Source organism: Girardinichthys multiradiatus, chromosome 6 (genome assembly GCF_021462225.1).
Source record: "Girardinichthys multiradiatus isolate DD_20200921_A chromosome 6, DD_fGirMul_XY1, whole genome shotgun sequence".
In the NCBI taxonomy this organism is placed as follows: Eukaryota; Metazoa; Chordata; class Actinopteri; order Cyprinodontiformes; family Goodeidae; genus Girardinichthys; species Girardinichthys multiradiatus.
The window spans coordinates 4,537,755-4,555,777 of NC_061799.1; the positions used below are offsets into that span (position 1 = coordinate 4,537,755).

An 18,023-nucleotide genomic window follows, 5' to 3' on the forward strand; every position below is an offset into this window, starting at 1 on the left:
ATACTAGCCAGTCCCCATATCTGAACAGTCAGGAGTTGATTAATGTGACTGCTGGAAACGACTGTGATTTACAGATCATGCCCATATTTAAATTATAGCTTCAGTGGCCTCTCTGGGACATAAAGAACAACTGATGGTAACAGAGAGAGGTGTACCGCATCGCCGCCTTTAACGAGCTCACCGCTCAATTCCCCACGTTGCCACTAGGCGGTACTGTGAGCAAGCCTTGACATCACCTTCAATCAGGCTGTGTCATGATCTGTAGTTGTTTGACAATTGATTTTCTTCTGTGGGTATTTTGACCATTTCTTCACCATTAACTTTGTTCTTTAGGTCTTGCCTTCGTTAATTCTTTTTTTATGCTTGTCATGTGTTTTGCTTATTAGTTATTTTGTGTTATAGTGTTCTTAATTCTGTTAGAATTCTGTTACTTCTCTATGTTCCTGCTCATCTGTGTTGATTAGCCTTCCTTCAGTTGCTCTGTTTTTTCCCTACCACCAGCTGCTCCACATTTCATCTGATTAGCTATTCTGGTTCACTGATCATTTCTCCACCCTCGCTGTATTTAAACTCTCTAATTTTGTTTCTCACTGTTGGATTCTCCTTTTCCTATGCCCGGTATTTCATCTGCTGAATGCGTTTTGAGTCCTGAATTATGACAGGCCGAGTTCTGCTCTGACGAGAAGTCTTCAAAATTTGGCTGACATCAGACCTTCCTGATGGAAGCTGTTGATCACTTCCTGTTTGGTGGCGAAGCATTAATCAAGACTCCCTGTAGTATTTTAGAAATGTCATTTGAAATTTCTGTGTTATAGACAAACTTTGAAACTTTTACAGACTATCACAGTCAATAAGGGTCATGCACCTCAGAAACCACTGATTTGTCCTCAGTGGGTGGGGCTAAAAGACTGTCATCAGTGTTCCCTAACAATGTGCTGAACAGTCATCCATCAGGAAGCATACAACATTGGTGCGGATCTGATAATACTTAGGGATAAATAGGTGTTGTAAATATCCTAGGGGGCGCAGTTGATTCAGACTCCAATGTAATACAGTTGAGCTGTTTGGATATTGACACAGATGACTCATATCTAGTTTGGAGCAAATCAAATCACACATGTATGATTTAGAGCCAACTGTATAGAAAGATATAGCAAGATATGGAAATTCGCCACTCAGCCCCTCCCACTTAATTTAGCCAATAGTTGCAGGTCATAGTAAGAATCAACATCACCTTGTTCTGTGTCATCAAACACTGCTTGAAAGTTATATATGTGAATGTAAAAGAAGAAAATCAACCAGCAAAACAAGTCACTTCCTGGTCTAAGTGTGTGGAGCTAAAGTGATGTCAGCAAATGTCCCTGTGAATGTGTTGAGTGCTGGTCTGCAATGGCGCGCAGAAAGTTTGGTACAACTCCGAACTTGTGTGCAGAAGTTATTAAACCTTCGTCTTTTATGACCATAAGATTTGGAGGCTTTTCGGAGTTGTTTACTCAAGGACGGACAATCCTGATCATGAAGGACTCCCAGAATGGGCTGACCTATCCAACTACATTAGTATTGGGGCTAAGTTAATGCCATTCAGAACAACTAACTGGCTAACTAAGTTTTTTTTTTTTTTTAAGATCTTCAGCTCCAAAGACGTCACCCTTTGTCGTGTCTGAATATGAAACTGAAACCATGCAGTCATGCAGGCTGTATGTTATTAGAATGGTGTTGAACTGATGGTTTACTTTAATAATCTATTCACACATATGATTAACAAGTCTAAATCAAGTTATGGTTTTCTAATTAAAGCCATCTGATTTTAATGAAACATATTTTTTTATCATGTGCCAAAGCAATGAAGTGTGGGGCGAAAAGATGAGTGAAGTCCAAATAACTAGAGTTGTTTTTTTGTTTTTTTTAATTTAGGAGCACTAAGTAATTTGCATAAACTGTTGAGTGGTTATGATTTTGCTGGGTTTATCAACCCACTATTCTCAGATTCACAGCATTCGTCTGTTTTCTGCAGCATATTCTCGACTCCGGACAATCAGCTGACCACGTCACTGAAACCAGCGGCCCACAACAGCGGCGGTTCTCTGCCTGACTTGACCAACATCCAGTTTCCCCCTCCACTGCCTACCCCACTGGACTCAGATGATCCAGCTGCCTCCTCATTTGGCCCTCCCAGCAGTACACAGACTCTGGGAACCACACAAGGTATTCCTCAGATGCTGCCATGGGCTCAATTAAAAGTGATTGTTTAGTTCTAAATTGTGATTTTCTCAAACATATTGGCAGAATCTCCATGGCTTTTCATTTCCACATTTTGAACTTGCTTAATGCCAATTTCATGTGTGTGCTTTAAGACGACTTTCCTCATGCTGTTTTTGTGTACTGGGTAGGAGTGAACACCTCTCAGTCCACAGTAACCATGGAAATGCAGTCTGACCAGAACAACATGGTTCCTGTCATCCTAAATCCAGGAGACTCACACCAGCAGCAGAACATGCAGCTCTCCCAAACATCTCCACAACTCCCTCTTTCCCAGGTACCTCCCGTTTTGCATGAATCATTTAACATCAGAACATTAAGGATAATTTGTTGGATTTTGTTTGGGGCACTTGTGCTAGACAGTTCTGCACTGGGGCTGTGTGCAGGTGCTTGGCTGCCAGAGTGGCTGGGTTGCTGGCCCCTGCGCTGTGGCAGCATGATTGGGTAGTGGGATTCGGTACTCTGTGTCTCTCCCTGTGCTTCTCTGGCCTGGGACCTGCTGCTCCTGTGCTTTACTGACAATCTGCCTCCATGTCAGGCGTATGGCTACTCTGTGGGGGTGCCTGGTGTCTCAGCAGGACCATGAAAAACTAATTCATGTGTTCATCTTTAGTAGAATTGATTACTGCAACGGTGTCTTCACAGGTCTGCCAAAAAGTCGATCAGACAGCTGCAGTTGATCCAGAACGCTGCTGCCTGCGTCCTCACTAGAACTAAAAAAGTGGAGCACATCACCCCGGTTCTAAAGTCCCTACACTGGCTCCCTGTAGCTCAGAGAATAGAGTTTAAAATACTTCTGTTAGTCTATAAATCACTGAATGGCTTAGCACCAAAATACGTTACAGACTTATCAGTGTATCAACCAGCCAGACCTCTCAGGTCATCTCGCTCAAATCTACTCTGCGTACCCAAAACCAGAACCAAATATGGAGAAGCAGCTTTTAGTTGTTATGCTCCACTAATCTGGAATAAACAGCCAGAAAACTGTAGAAGCACCGAAACCCTAAGTTGCTTTAAATCAAGATTAAAAACTTGTTTAGAGTGGCCTTTTGACTGTGTTATCAAAACATTAGTTAGGTTTTCTAGTCCAACTTTCCTTTTATTTTCTTATTGCCATATTGGTTTTAACGGATTTGACCCACATGCAGAAAGCAATTCAGGAGACAAAGTTTTTCGGTGAAGAGTTTATTTACAGTGTAGTGATGTGAGCAGGGAAACTGGAACCGGGAGACCAACTGTAAAATAAACAGAATGGTAAGCAGGGAATACTCAGGGTCAAACATTAAAGAATAATTCAGCCTTACTGGTATGATGGAATGATCCGCCAGAGAGTGGAGGAGCAGAGAGACCAAATAGTTGTTTACCCTTGAGGTAGATGATGGTGGATAATGGTGTGCCAGAATGATAAGACGGTCCAGGGTTTTCAGAAGTTGGCGCAGTGGAAAGAGGAGGGTGGACAGGGTTCTTGAGTGGTAATCCAAGGAGCGAAGAATTCCGGAGGCTGCCAACCGGTGAGGTCCAATGAAGTAACGAGTGGTTAGAGTCTTTGCTCATGGAGCTGGATAGCTTTTTTCCAGAAGTTGTTAATCCAGGCAGAGTTCCACACGACAAGGCAAGGTCAGGTTCTGGTAATCCTGCAAGGTAACAAAATTAAAATTACTAAAAGTTCAAGGCAAGTTTGGGAGCGATGCGGTCGGATCTCTGAGCCAAAATAATTAAAACAGTACTCAGAAATATTCTCTCTTCAAACAACCTCACGAGAGGGTACTTTTATTCTTCAAAAGCGCACAAACAACATCTTCATCAAAAATTCCAGAAGTCACCCTCCTTTCACTTCTTAAAGGGCGGTTTTTATACAATTACAAAGCATTAGTGTGTATTGGGGTCTTCTTGACCAATTGAAATCATTATTCTCCGTTATATAACATTCCTTGGCACATTCACACTGTTATCTCAACTTTTTCCGAGAATACACTCCTGTCCAACATCTGGAAAACATCAGATTGGCGTACGTGACATATTGTAATAACACTCTCATGACTTTATCTGGATTGCAAACTCTCAGGTCAGTTGACCTGGCAGTGTTCGCCAGATTTCCTGGCTGCCTGCAACAACAAGCTCATTTGTCTTTCCTCTCGCCAAGAACTTTCCTCTAATGTAATCTGTTTCCCAAACACACAGCTTACATGTCTCCACTCAGAGTGAACTTATCACAGAGTTCATTTTATTATGGTAAAGACAATAATAACACTTTTTATCTAGTTAAACAGAGCTTTACGCTTCCACATATCCCCCCTTTAATTAGGTTTTCAATCTAATTAACAACTGAGAGAGAGATCCTATATTCATACTGTAAATATCCTGTGAGTATAAGTGCTGTTTATGAGTGAATAAAAGGAAAAATGTGAACGATTATGAAAGGTAATGGAATTACTTCGTATACAAAATTAATAAGCAACTCTATATGATCTTGTTTAGGTCTGAAATTTCGGGTTCAACTAATTAATTAAGATCCTAATTAGAGCTCCTATGCGCACATTATGTTAACTGTGTTAGACTATGGTAGACTAACCTATTCACTAATTAGACCAAATCTGGCTACTCTGTAGCTCTTCCCAAAAGTCTCCTTCAGGAACACATCTCATCAATTCACCCATGGAAAACATCCATGTCTATCAACCTCACAAACTTACGTATTGATGAAGGGGACCTTCAGGTCGGCTTAGGGCACACCAGTCGAAAAACCCACCCATCCTAAAAGGCGGGGAAAAACTGCTGGAGGCCTCAGAAAAATCCCATTCTCTGCCAATCTGAACGAGAAATCTCTGTATTGAATCTAATGGGCATCATTATCATCTATTTTAAGGACCTTTCATGCCAATCAGGTCCTACTCTGTCATTCCTATTACCAAAACCTTTGTAACGAAGAACATTGGTCTTGTCAAACCTCTTAGAGCAGAATATCACAACTTGCAAGTATAAATGGGTTAACATGATTCAGAACATTCCTTCAGCAAATCTAACTACTAAGAACATTGAAATTATTACATAGGATGACAAAGAATAACATGACAACACATCCATTAAGTCCTTTGCTGCGTCCTCATGTGCACTCCGTACTCCGAGCAATTCCACATCTTTTAGGTCAGTCTTTTGCAACTTTATTGTTCTGCCATCACATTAGTCCTGATTCAGGGTCCCCAAGCGCTGTCCATATGTCTCTGAGTCCACGCCCAACGTACGAGGGGTCCCCGAACCACCAGAGTCTCTTTGGATGGCAGCTTCCCGATGTTTTTTCCTGGACATACAGAAAACACTGACCAGTATTTTCCCAAACCACATCCTTATAGTCCTTTTTCTCACATTAATATCATCTTCCACATATATCCCTCACAATACTAATGACTCTTGTCAAAACAGTTATAACATGTTTACATAAGGTTAAAATGATTATCATAGCTTCAGGGTGAACTCAGGCCAAAATAACAAACAAAACAAGGCCTATTCTTCAAGAATACCCCTTACCTTACCAAAGGAACCCCAAAAAGAAATACAACATGCTTACCTACCTAATATAACATAACCAGGAGAAAACTGTTAAACAGAAATGGCAGTTCAACCCCTACTTTGACATAAACACATAATATTGACCGTCACCAATAATATGCTTTTAACAGAAATTTTTATATGGCTTTGTTACGAATAAATGACATCACCTTATTGTGATGTTTGAACGTCCTCAATGTCCATCTTCGGACACGGGCAGTCCCACCGGATTTCCGGCCATCATGGCTCCAAGTTCCCGAACAATGGATAATTCAAAACAAAATACATCAGTAGACAGAGCAACTGCCAATACAAAACATGATGGTAACATCTTCCATCCTTGCAAAGTTCGCACAAAACAGTATATGGTCTGTAACATTTTTACATGTCTATATGGTAGGTATTGGATGTAAAAATTCATTGCACCCACTACAATAGTAGTGAATTTTTCCGTGGTATGTTCCTGGGGTAGGATTATGTCATCTTGCTCGTCTCTATCTGTCTCAATCGTGGGAGTTTTACTAGTAACTGTAAACAGCGAATAACACTTGTTTTCAATTAATACGCTTCCTTTATCTGGAACTTTCCAAAACATACTTGACTCTACTATTCCACCATTCGTAGCTTCTTCGAGCCTCAATTCATAAGTTTTCTCTATTCTAAGAGCTATCACGTCCATTTCCACAGTCCATCCACAGGTTGTTTTTACAACTTGTAAACGACATTTAACAGTTTCCTGATTTTTTTTACTGTAATCTGGTAATTGTAATCCATGTACCAACTGCACATTCGCCGTTTGTCATTTTTGAGTCCTAATCTAGAAATAATTATGCTCCTACCCAACAAATTATCTCTCGTTTCTTGGGGTGAGATGTGTAATCTGATCCTTCCTCCTATCATTTCTACTTTAGCAGTTAATGGCGTATCCTCTATATGCTCCAAATCCCCTTCGCCTCTTACTGCTGCGGTTGTGTCTGGATTTCTCATGACCATGTTGTATCTATAATTACTATCTTCACTCCAATGGGTTTCTAATCTCACTTCCACATCAAAACCGACATCCCTTATGTTCATTGTAATTGTACATTGATCTGCACCATATTCTGTATTCCTTCCTTTGACATTTCTGCCACATAATCTTCTTCCATCCCAGTTTACGTTCACTTCATATTCAGTTGCTAACCCTGTCTTGAATTCGGTGTCTGTAATGCTGGCCCTCCATTTCCATCCTGCATGCACATATCTAACCTTACGAAGTTTCCTAATTTTTGTTGCTGACTTATTTTTAACTTTCACATGGCTTACTAATTCTTCTTCAGCTGGCAAGGACACGGGTGTGTACTGGTCTGGGTAATAACAGGTTGTTTTGTACTCATCTCTGTTGGATGTGGATCTTTTGCCTTTAGCCGATGCCATTGAGTCACTGTTCATATCCTTGGGATGATGGTCTCGGTCGTTCACACTGCTGCTCCTCTCTGCACTTGATTGTGCTTCTCGTTGCAATGGTGCGTCTTGTAGTGCCGGCTGCAGATTGTAAGAGGTCATTTCCACTTTCGCTGCTGCGTGGTACACCACCACCTCTGTCAACATCCATAGTTGAACACTTATTTGTATCAGTTTCAACATTGCAACTTTTGTGTTCATCCTCTGTAGAATTGAGTTCTGCTTTCTCTTTTTTATGAATCTTTGTGCAATAAGTCAGATGATGCCAAGTGTCACTTCCCTCTAACTGAACGGCCGTGGACGTGGTTCTTTTGACCTTGCACGGCCCTTCCCATCTTGGTTCGTGCCACTTGCGTCTGTACACCTTCACCTACACCAGATCTCCAGGCTCCACGGGCTTATTCAGCACCGTCTCTGGACTGGAACTTTTAGCTTCTTCCTGCAAATAGATGGCTCTATGGATAGCAGTTAGTTGTTCCATATAAGCTTTCAACTCTGTTTGCAACTGCTCAAGGGCTGGTCCCTTGAATGGTAGCCTCCATTGAGGCACGGGCATCGGTCTGCCAGTCAGCATTTCATGCGGTGTTAGATGTGTGCTTCTATGCATTTGCATGCGATAGCTCATTAGTGCAAGCGGCAAAGCGTCTACCCAGTTTAGCTTAGTTGAAGCACATATTTTGTTCAGTTTAGCTTTCAAGGTTCCATTTATTCTTTCAACCATTCCCTGGCTTTGGGGATGGTAGACTGCACCAAACCTTTGTTTGATCCGTAACTGCTGCAAAACACCTCTGACTGTTTTCTGCACAAATGCTGCGCCGTTATCCGAACTTATTTCAGAGGGGATTCCAAATCTGGGAATCACTTCTCTTGTTAAGAATTTGATAACGGCATCTGCTCCCAGTGTTTTTGTTGGGATGGCTTCCACCCATCGACTGAAACGATCAATCACTACCAGCATGTATCGTTTTCCCTGAACCGGTTTGATCATGTCTACAAAATCTATCACAAGATGTTTGAAAGGTCCCTCAGGGACTGGAATGTGTCCAATGGGTGATTTTATACCTTTACGAACATTATTCTGAGCACATATGTCACATTGACTGAGAAGTTCATCTACCATGGCTCGCAAATGTGGGGACCAAAAACCTTGATTTCTCAGTTTCTCCAACACCTTAGTTCTGTCACAGTGATCCGCACCATGCGCTTCTGAAATCAACATTCTTAACAATGCCACTGGTGCCACCAGTAGACCATCCTGGGATCTCCACAAACCATTTTCACTCATTGTTGCGCCTCTTCTTGCCGAGAGGTCACGCTCACTGCTGTTTGCCTCTTGTTGAATCAGTAGCAAGTCTTCTGGCGTAACCAAAGGTTCCAATGATACTACAGGTGTCAAGATAGCCATCTGGCATCGGGATGCCATCTTTGCTGCTTCGTCTGCTGCGTTGTTACCTCTTATGACTACATCATTACCTTTGCGGTGTGCCTGGCACTTTATCACTGCCAGTTTTGAGGGGAGCATCATTGCATCGATTAGCTGTTGAAGCTGCTCTTTATGTAGAACTGGACTTCCATCTGCTCTTTTGAACCCTCTTTGCTTCCAAAGAGAGGCAAACAAATAACAAACTCCATGGGCATAAGCCGAGTCTGTGAAAATGTTAGCCACCTTACCTTTTGCCAGTTTACATGCCTCTGTTAATGCTTTCAATTCTGCTAGTTGTGCTGAGCATGGTTGCTCACACATTTCAGCTTTTACCGTTTCAAAGTCATCACCTCTCTGCTCAACGATTGCGAATCCTGCATGGTTCCCGAGATAATCTCTGAAACATGATCCGTCGACAAAGTAAATGATTTCCACGTTCGTCAATGGAGTTGACTCCAAGTCTGGTCTTAGTCTTGTATATTTCATTGTTTCAGCAACACACTCATGTGGTTCTCCTTCACAATCAAGAGGAATCATGTTGGCTGGATTTAAGGTGTTACATCTTTCTAAAGTTATATCTGGATATGTCAAAAGCAACATGTACCCACTGTTTGTTTCCATCAACACTCCTGCTTCTAGCAGTCCTTCAATAGTTCTGCTAATGCCTTGTTCTGCTTCTGCCTTTAGCGGGTACTGTGGACGGAATGGAAGGTCTACATTTTGTTTCAACTCAACCTTAAATGGGCTGGCTGATTTTACCAAACCCACATCTCTATCATGTTTTGACCATATGTGATCTGGAACATGTTTTAACATGTCCTCAAAAATAAAACTTCCTTTTGACAACTCCTTTTCTTCAAATGTGTTTGGGTCATTTACAGGCACTGTCACTACTTGTGTTTTGGATTTCATCAATGTTTCGCTCACAATCTTAATCATTGATGCATCCTGTGATTGAAAAATTAATGGATTGTTTGGTTCTTTCCATTTAGTTGTAGTAGCAACTTTCATCATTGGTGCCAAGTCTTTTGCATGAAAATTATTATTTACAAACAAGGTTATGTGTGACACCGATTCCGGAACGTTACACCATTTGGAAATGAAATCGTTCGATTCCACATTTATCGCTGCCCCTTGTTTACCAATAACAATGTATTTGGTTGCCAGGTTGACATTCAATCCTTGTGTTTCACTGTCCCACTTTTCCTCAAACTCTTTGCTTTTGAAAAAATCGTAGTACATTGTACAATGGTAGTCCAAACGAGGTTTTTTAGCTTCTGGAAGTTGGAGTTGAATGTACTGGCCCCACTCAGAAATCACATTTCCAACTGGACTGTCAATGTCTCCCAGCCAATAAACCTTTCCCTCATGCACCTGCATGAACATTTGGAGATCCAGACCTTCTTTTTGAACATATACTCCTTGAGGGGTACACCAAATTTTTAGTTTCAATTTACACAGAGCATCTCTACCCAACAAGTTAATTGGGATTTGATCAGAGACTAAAATTAGTATTTTTATTTCTTCATCTGCCACCAGTCGTACAGGAGCCGTCATTTGAATTAGTTGTCGTGTTCCCGAGAACCCTACTGTTGATGCAAATTTATCATACATGGGGAGATGAGTTGCATAATTTGGGCTCACACATGTGTAAGCTGCTCCTGTATCAACTAACATTGGTGTTTCTTTTCTATTTGAATGTTTAGCATTGGCTCATTTTCAGCACCCCTGCTTACAACTGGGTGCTGATTCTCCCCTCTGGAGCTCTCTGGGCAACCCTAGTAGCTAAAATTTGGCATGTTAGTTAGACCTCTGGGAGGACCCGGCCCGGCCCTGCCACGCGCTCGCCCCATGTTTGGATGCTGCCCTTGGAAACATTGTTCAGCACGATGTCCAGGTTTATTACATGTCCAACATCTCCCCGGTATTCCGGGTGCAGCATTTCGTCCCCTGTTTGCCCACGGGGATCCTCTTTGCTGTCTTCCTCGTGCTCTAAATGGTAGTGAATTCCATGTCATAGGGTAGACATTCACTACCGGATGCGGCGGCGGGGCGGTTTGAAAGTTTGGAGGACCCACCTGTGATGGATGCACCACATCAGGAAAAGGTGCTGCAGGCGTTGTTGATGGGGCGTTAGGTCGTTCTTCCCCTTTCACCATTACAGCTTGTGTTTTAGCTTTACCCTTTCCCTGGAGCTCTCCCAGTTGCAGTTGGGCCAGCTTTCTTTGTATATTTTTGTCTTGTTCATCTAGCTTTTGCTCCTCTTTCCTGTATTTTGCGACGTTGTGTACCACATGATCTCTGAACTCTTTGTGTGGCATTGATGTCAGACCAACAACATCGAGTCTGCTCCGCACAGGTGCTGGCATACTCTCTACGATGGTATTCCGAAATATGGTTGTGAGTAGAGGACTCTTGTCAATGTCCTGTTCTGCATCCTGTTTCCATTTCTCCAATTGTGTAGAGATGTACTTTGCTGGGTTCTCGTTGTCACCCAGTGGTTCCCCTTTCAGTGCTCTGGGGTCTACCATTGCTGGGTATTCTGCTCGCAGTTCTCTCCAGAGCACATTTCGAAAAGCATTGTATTCAATTCCATCCGCTCGATGATGAATCATCTAAGCATAGTTTCATTTCAAAATGTTCTCCATGGTTGGAGTCCCAAGACACTGTGCCCAAACTGCTTTAATGTCTCCCAATGTCAGCAGTTTCCCTACTGTTTCTTCTTCAAATTTTCTGATCCACTTGTTTGCACCTTCGTGTACATCCGGCAACCGCGAGACCAATCCGGACAGGTCCACAGAGGCCCAAGGAACATATTGGGTTGTATTTCCTTTGACCAGAATTGGCATCTGTCTTCCTTCTGTGTATCTATCAGGTGGATGAATATTAGGCCGAAAGCGCAAATCCCCGTACGTGCCACCAATATTTGGGAGCGATGCGGTCGGATCTCTGAGCCAAAATAATTAAAACAGTACTCAGAAATATTCTCTCTTCAAACAACCTCACGAGAGGGTACTTTTATTCTTCAAAAGCGCACAAACAACATCTTCATCAAAAATTCCAGAAGTCACCCTCCCTTCACTTCTTCAAGGGCGGTTTTTATACAATTACAAAGCAATAGTGTGTATTGGGGTCTTCTTGACCAATTTGAAATCATTATTCTCTGTTATATAACATTCCTTGGCACATTCACACTGTTATCTCAACTTTTTCCGAGAATACACTCCTGTCCAACATCTGGAAAACATCAGATTGGCGTACGTGACATATTGTAATAACACTCTCATGACTTTATCTGGATTGCAAACTCTCAGATCAGTTGACCTGGCAGTGTTTGCCAGATTTCCTGGCTGCCTGCAACAACAAGCTCATTTGTCTTTCCTCTCGCCAAGAACTTTCCTCTAATGTAATCTGTTTCCCAAACAGACAGCTTGCATGTCTCCACTCAGAGTGAACTTATCACAGAGTTCATTTTATTATGGTAAAGACAATAATAACACTTTTTATCTAGTTAAACAGAGCTTTACGCTTCCACACAAGAACAAGACAAGGTAATGTGGCTTGAGCTGTACCACTAAGGGACAACACTCTGGCTGAGTAGCTGGCAGCCTCCTCCTAATATACTCCTCAGTAGGTAATCAAGGGAATGAAGAACACCTGTCACCTCTCCTCCAGGTTCCACGCCATCTAGGGGCTAAGCACAGTAAAGGCACCAAACAAACAGACAAAGCACAGATCCTGACACTTATCAATCATTTTATCATTAATTTTTCATTTTTTAAATCATTTTATTATCATCTTATCATTTTAATTATTACTTTTTTTTCTCAATTACTTGTATTCGTTAATTATTGAATTACCTTTATGCCACTGCAATGTACTTTTTCTATTATGTTTCTTTTTTTACATGTACAGCACTTTAAATTGTCTTGCTACTGAAATGTGCTATATAAATAAACTTGCCTTGCGTTGCCTTATGGATTTCCAAGTGATAAACTAGTGCACATACCTACTACACACACACACAAACACATGCAAATAACCCAAAAGGTTGAAGGTCATACAAACACAAGTTCATATTTTATTAGTGCAACCTGTCTACTTTGATGTCAGATGACAGCAATAAAGACAGCAGCAGCACAGTCGAAAGGTGCAAAGATGTGTCACATCAGGTGCACATGATTAACTTCACCATGGTGGGATCCGTGGTTTGAAAACATTCTCCTGCATGGGAAATAGTCGACAAGTGGAGGAAATTTAAAACCACTTCCAACATGCGAACATCTGATGCCCAGGTGTGGCCTTCAAAGCAAGTTGACTCTGAAATCAGACTGAAAGATGCTAAATACTGAAAGTGTCACCATGGATTGCACAGCAGGCTCTTGCTACTGTTGATTTGAAATGCTTTTCTGTACAATCAGAAGCTAAACATGTTTAGCTTTCATAGGAGGTGTGAAAGGAGAAATCATTGCCTTTATAGAAAAACATGATGGCCAATGAAATGTGTCCGGCTACCTCACCACAATGTTGGTTAAAAGCACTTGACATCACAAACTAAGTTGTAGACAGATTGGATAAAAACCTTCCCTCTGTGATGTTACTCATATATATATACAGTACAGACCAAAAGTTTGGACACACCTTCTCATTCAAAGAGTTGTCTTAATTTACATGACTGAATATTGTAGCTTCACACTGAAGGCATCAAAACTATGAATTAACTCGTGGAGTCATATACTGAACAAAAAAGTGTGAAACAACTGAAAATATGTCTTATATTCTAGGTTCTTCAAAGTAGCCACCATTTGCCTTGATTACTGCTATGCACACTCTTGGCATTCTGTTGATGAGCTTCAAGACCTGAAATGGTTTTCACTTCACAGGTGCGCCCTGTCAGGTTTAATAAGTGGGATTTCAAGCCTTATAAATGGGGTTGGGATCATCAGTTGTGTTGTGCAGGAGCTTCCTACAGTACACAGCTGATAGTCCTACTGAATAGACTGCTAGAATTTGTATTACGGCAAGAAAAACGAGTGGCCATCATTACTTTAAGAAATGAAGGTCAGTCAGTCCGAACAATTGGGAAAACTTTAAAAGTGTCCCCAAGTGCAGTTGCAAAAACCATCAAACGCTACAAAGAAACTGCCTCACATGAGGACCGCCCCAGGAAAGGAAGACCAAGAGTCACCTCTGCTGCGGACGATAAGTTCATCTGAGTCACCAGCCTCAGAAATCGCAGGTTAACAGCTGCTCAGATTAGAGAACAGATCAATGCCACACAGAGTCCTAGCAGCAAACACATCTCTAGAACAACTGTTAAGAGGAGACTGTGTGAATCAGGCCTTCATGGTAAAATAGCTGCAAGGAAACCACTGCTGAGGACAGGCAACAAGCAGAAGAGACTTGTTTAGGCTAAAGAACACATGGAATGGACATTAGACCAGTGGAAATCTGTGCTTTGGTCTGATGAGTCCAAGTTTGAGATTTTTGGTTCCAACCACCGTGTCTTTGTGCGGCGCAGAAGAGGTGAACGGATGGACTCTACATGCCTGGTTCCCACCGTGAAGCATGGAGGAGGAGGTGTAATCGTGTGGTGCTGCTTTGCTGGTGACACTGTTGGAGATTTATTCAAAATTGAAGGCATACTAAACCAGCATGGTTACCACAGCATCTTGCAGCTATTCCATCCGGTTTGCGTTTAGTTAGACCATCATTTATTTTTCAACAGGACAATGACCCCAAACACTCCTTCAGGCTGTGTAAGGGCTATTTGACCAAGAAGGAGAGTGATGGGGTGCTGCGCCAGATGACCTGGCCTCCATAGTCACCGGACCTGAACCCAATTGAGATGGTCTGGGGTGAGCTGGACCGCAGAGTGAAGGCAAAAGGGCCCACAAGTGCTAAGCATCTCTGGGAACTCCTTCAAGACTGTTGGAAAATCATTTCAGGTGACTGCCTCTTGAAGCTCATCAACAGAATGCCAAGAGTGTGCGGAGCAGTAATCAAAGTAAAAGGTGGCTACTTTGAAGAACCTAGAATATAAGACATATTTTCAGTTGTTTCACACTTTTCTGTTCAGTATATAATTCCACATGTGTTAATTCATGGTTTTGATGCCTTCAGCGAGAAGCTACAATATTCATAGTCATGAAAATAAAGAAAACTCTTTGAATGAAAAGGTGTGTCCAAACTTTTGGTCGGTACTGTACGTGCAGTTGATCGCTTCAGTTGCCTCAAGAAAAACACGTGCACACTGTCCCTCTGTTGGACTGTTTAGATCCATCTAATGGGAATATGATAAATCTGGCTGACATATAGAGGATTTTATTCAATAAAGCTGCATGGCTCAGCTCATGGTCCATTGGTATGGTTCTAATCGGCCTGCTAGATACCCCTAAAAGATCTCTATAGTTAGGAAACCCAACAGGGCCAACCGCTGAATAGATAAGCAAACACACATTTCCTTACCGTTGTGCTCTCCAAGAGGGGCAGCAGTTCTGAGCATCTAGTAGCTGTTGAGAAAGTCTTCATCTTGGTGCGTAGTAGAAGTTCGAACCCCCGCTCCCTCCGTCTCAGTCATTGTGTCCTTTCGCAAGACACTTCACCCGCCTTGCCTGGTGATGGTGGTCAGAGGGCTTGGTGGCACAGATTTTATGACATATCACCCAATCCTACTACTGCTACTACTACCACTGCTACTACTACTACTAATAATAATAATAGTCAAACTATAGTGGGTCAATACGTGCAGAGAGGGAAGGGGAGAAGACAAAGAACAAAGGTCCCAAGGTTAGGAACCCAACAGAGGCCTCCAGAAATTTGCATATCTGTTAAGTTTTTAATATTTCAGAGTTCCATAAATGTCAAGGCTTCTTCTTTCGTTTTATTGTTGTGTTCTCCCCAGGCGGTCATCAGTGCTATGAGTCTTGAGCAACAGTTGTCCCAGTATTCTTTCATCAACCAGCAGTCAATGGCCCAGACACACCACAACCAGGAAGTAAGTTTCTTTGTAAAATCAGCTGTTGCCCAAAATGTTCAACTGTTAGTCTGATCCCATATACACTCCTGAATAAAATTTTGAGACCTGGAAAAAAGTATTTGCATTTCTTGCTGCTGGATCATAACAAAATGCTTCATGTTGCCTAAAAAAGAAACAAGTGAAAAAGACAAAACAAAAAAAGAATTGTTGAAAACTCAAAGGATCATAGCAGAACAGAACTAATACAGTGGAAAAGGACTCCATAGTCAGTAGTCCTGTTGTTATTGTTGATCACTTCAGAAATGACTTCAGACCTGAGTGATGTGGGTGTTTCCAATGGGCTGATAAGAATGTTGCTACATGTGGTGAAGATGTAGGGGTTCTAAGGTCTGGAACTGATTATGCCTGGAACTGATCATTTTTTTTAAACCTCATTTGCCATCCATCGCCAAACATTTTCAAATCAGGGGAACGTGTAGGATGATCCAAGGGGGGACATTATTCTCCTGGAATAATCCTTTGACAGACAGGTATGTGAACTGCATCGTTGTCTTGAAAGTCATCACTGCACAGACAAGGACCCTCAGCCTTCTGCAACATCTCCACAAAGCCACCCACGGTTTGACACCTTTGACAACCTGAGGCTCCACTACATTATGATGGAGTGCCCTCCACTGTGCTATGTAGAAAACATCTCAGTGGGATTTACATGTCCTGCCAGTAATGTTGGAAGCTGTCAGGGCCATGAAAATTAAACATTTTCTTGTCTAAGAATAAAACTTTACTTGGTGTTCCTTTCCAAACAGGTATGTGTGTTGCCTGGGAGGAGATGTGGTCTTTGAAGACCTTTAAGCCCTTCCTTCACGGTAGCTTTCGTGGTTATTGGGCCACTGTTAACATTAGTATGGGATCTACATTTATGTTGAGGACTTGCTCTTGCCTTCACAGACATCCTGCTGAATCTTGCTCAGAGCAGGTGAAATATCTTTGGGTATATGACTTTGAAATTATTGTCTTTATGTGTCCAACCATGCCATCAATGGATGCAAGTGGTCTTGTTTATGCAGCTCAACAATCCTGCTAAAATAAAAGACAGAAAGTCTGCTTGCCTTTGGCATCAGGGGTCATGACAGAAAATCATATGAAAGCCAGATTTATGCACAGATTTAGACTTTTGGGTCAATTTGCTTAAACCTCTTATCAGCTGATGAACAATCTCTTTGAGTTCAAATGCGGTTTCTAATAATTTGTCTTCTCTGTTTTGCTCCCCCTTCTTGCTCATGTTTGTGTTTTTTTGCATTCTGAAGCTACTTATAACCTGGTTATGATGCACCCGAGTGACATGAGAATACTTATCAATTCTTCCCCAGTCTTTCAATTTTGATCTGGAGTGTATTATTTTTATGTATCTAGATTTTTGCTTAGGTGGAAGAAATTCGATTTCAATTTACATAATCCTTCTTTCATATTGTAAACTTAACCTAATGAAACGTTTTGACATTTGCTAACTTCAGTTTATGCACAGCTCTTTTGACCTGGTATAACAACATTTCGGTCAGGTTGAGGTCTGGACTTTGACTAAGCCATTGTAATACCTCAATACTTGATACAGTCATGACAGGCTGCTCCACTAAGAAGTTAAGAAAGCTTACTGACTCTGTCAGCTTACTTAATTTGCTTTGTGCAAATATCAAATGTTTACTTTTAGATTTGCCAAGTAGAAGATAAAATATGTCAGATTCAAAAGACAAGAAAGTCTTCTGGTTTTGATCTGCAATAGCAGGATGTAGCAAAGTCTGTCTGCTAACTTTATTATTATTGTTTCTAACTTTTAGAGACAGTAGTTTTCGTTCTTTGTAGATGTATCTTATCTTATCTCTTATCTTATCAATCGTATTTATTGTGATTCCACTGCTTGCTCTCCAGCAGACGGGTCTAGTCCAGCTGCCGACCTCTGGGAACTCCTGCTCTACGTCAGACAACCAGACATCAGCACAAACTAACATGACCATCGACATGAACACGGTAAGCAGTGCACAAACCATATAGTGTGTGATGGCATATGTTGTTAGTGGTACAAAAGGATCTGTACTTTGGCTGGCCCTGTTCTTTCTGAGGAGCTTTAGTCAGATGGCATAAATGACAGATTTTGTTACCTCGTGTTTAGGAAAACACAGCTGTACCGTGTTTAGATGTGTAAATTGGTTCAGATGTATTCTCCTTGTTATATCAAATTCACATAACAGATGTTCTCTATAATCTGCACTGTACTATCTTGTTCCACAGAATAAAAGCATTGCAGAATCGCAATGCTTTTACATAGTGCAGCTCTCTAACAATATCAGTTTTCCTGCTGTATGAATGTTGAAGTTG

General features: G+C 41.6%; 1 protein-coding gene across 4 annotated transcripts in view; it reads left to right on the plus strand.

Moving 5' to 3' along the window:
- crtc1a (CREB regulated transcription coactivator 1a) overlaps nucleotides 1-18,023 on the plus strand; it is an 87,447-nt gene that overhangs the window by 47,722 nt on the left and 21,702 nt on the right. For 2 of the 4 annotated variants that reach the window (XM_047368186.1, XM_047368188.1), the window contains exons 8-11: nucleotides 2,015-2,205; nucleotides 2,391-2,536; nucleotides 15,576-15,668; nucleotides 17,580-17,675. In XM_047368186.1, the coding sequence (XP_047224142.1) occupies nucleotides 2,015-2,205; nucleotides 2,391-2,536; nucleotides 15,576-15,668; nucleotides 17,580-17,675 (526 nt within the window). Of the gene's footprint in view, nucleotides 1-2,014; nucleotides 2,206-2,390; nucleotides 2,537-15,575; nucleotides 15,669-17,576; nucleotides 17,676-18,023 lie in introns of all 4 variants that reach the window. The other 2 variants (XM_047368185.1, XM_047368187.1) reach the window with 1 other exon arrangement.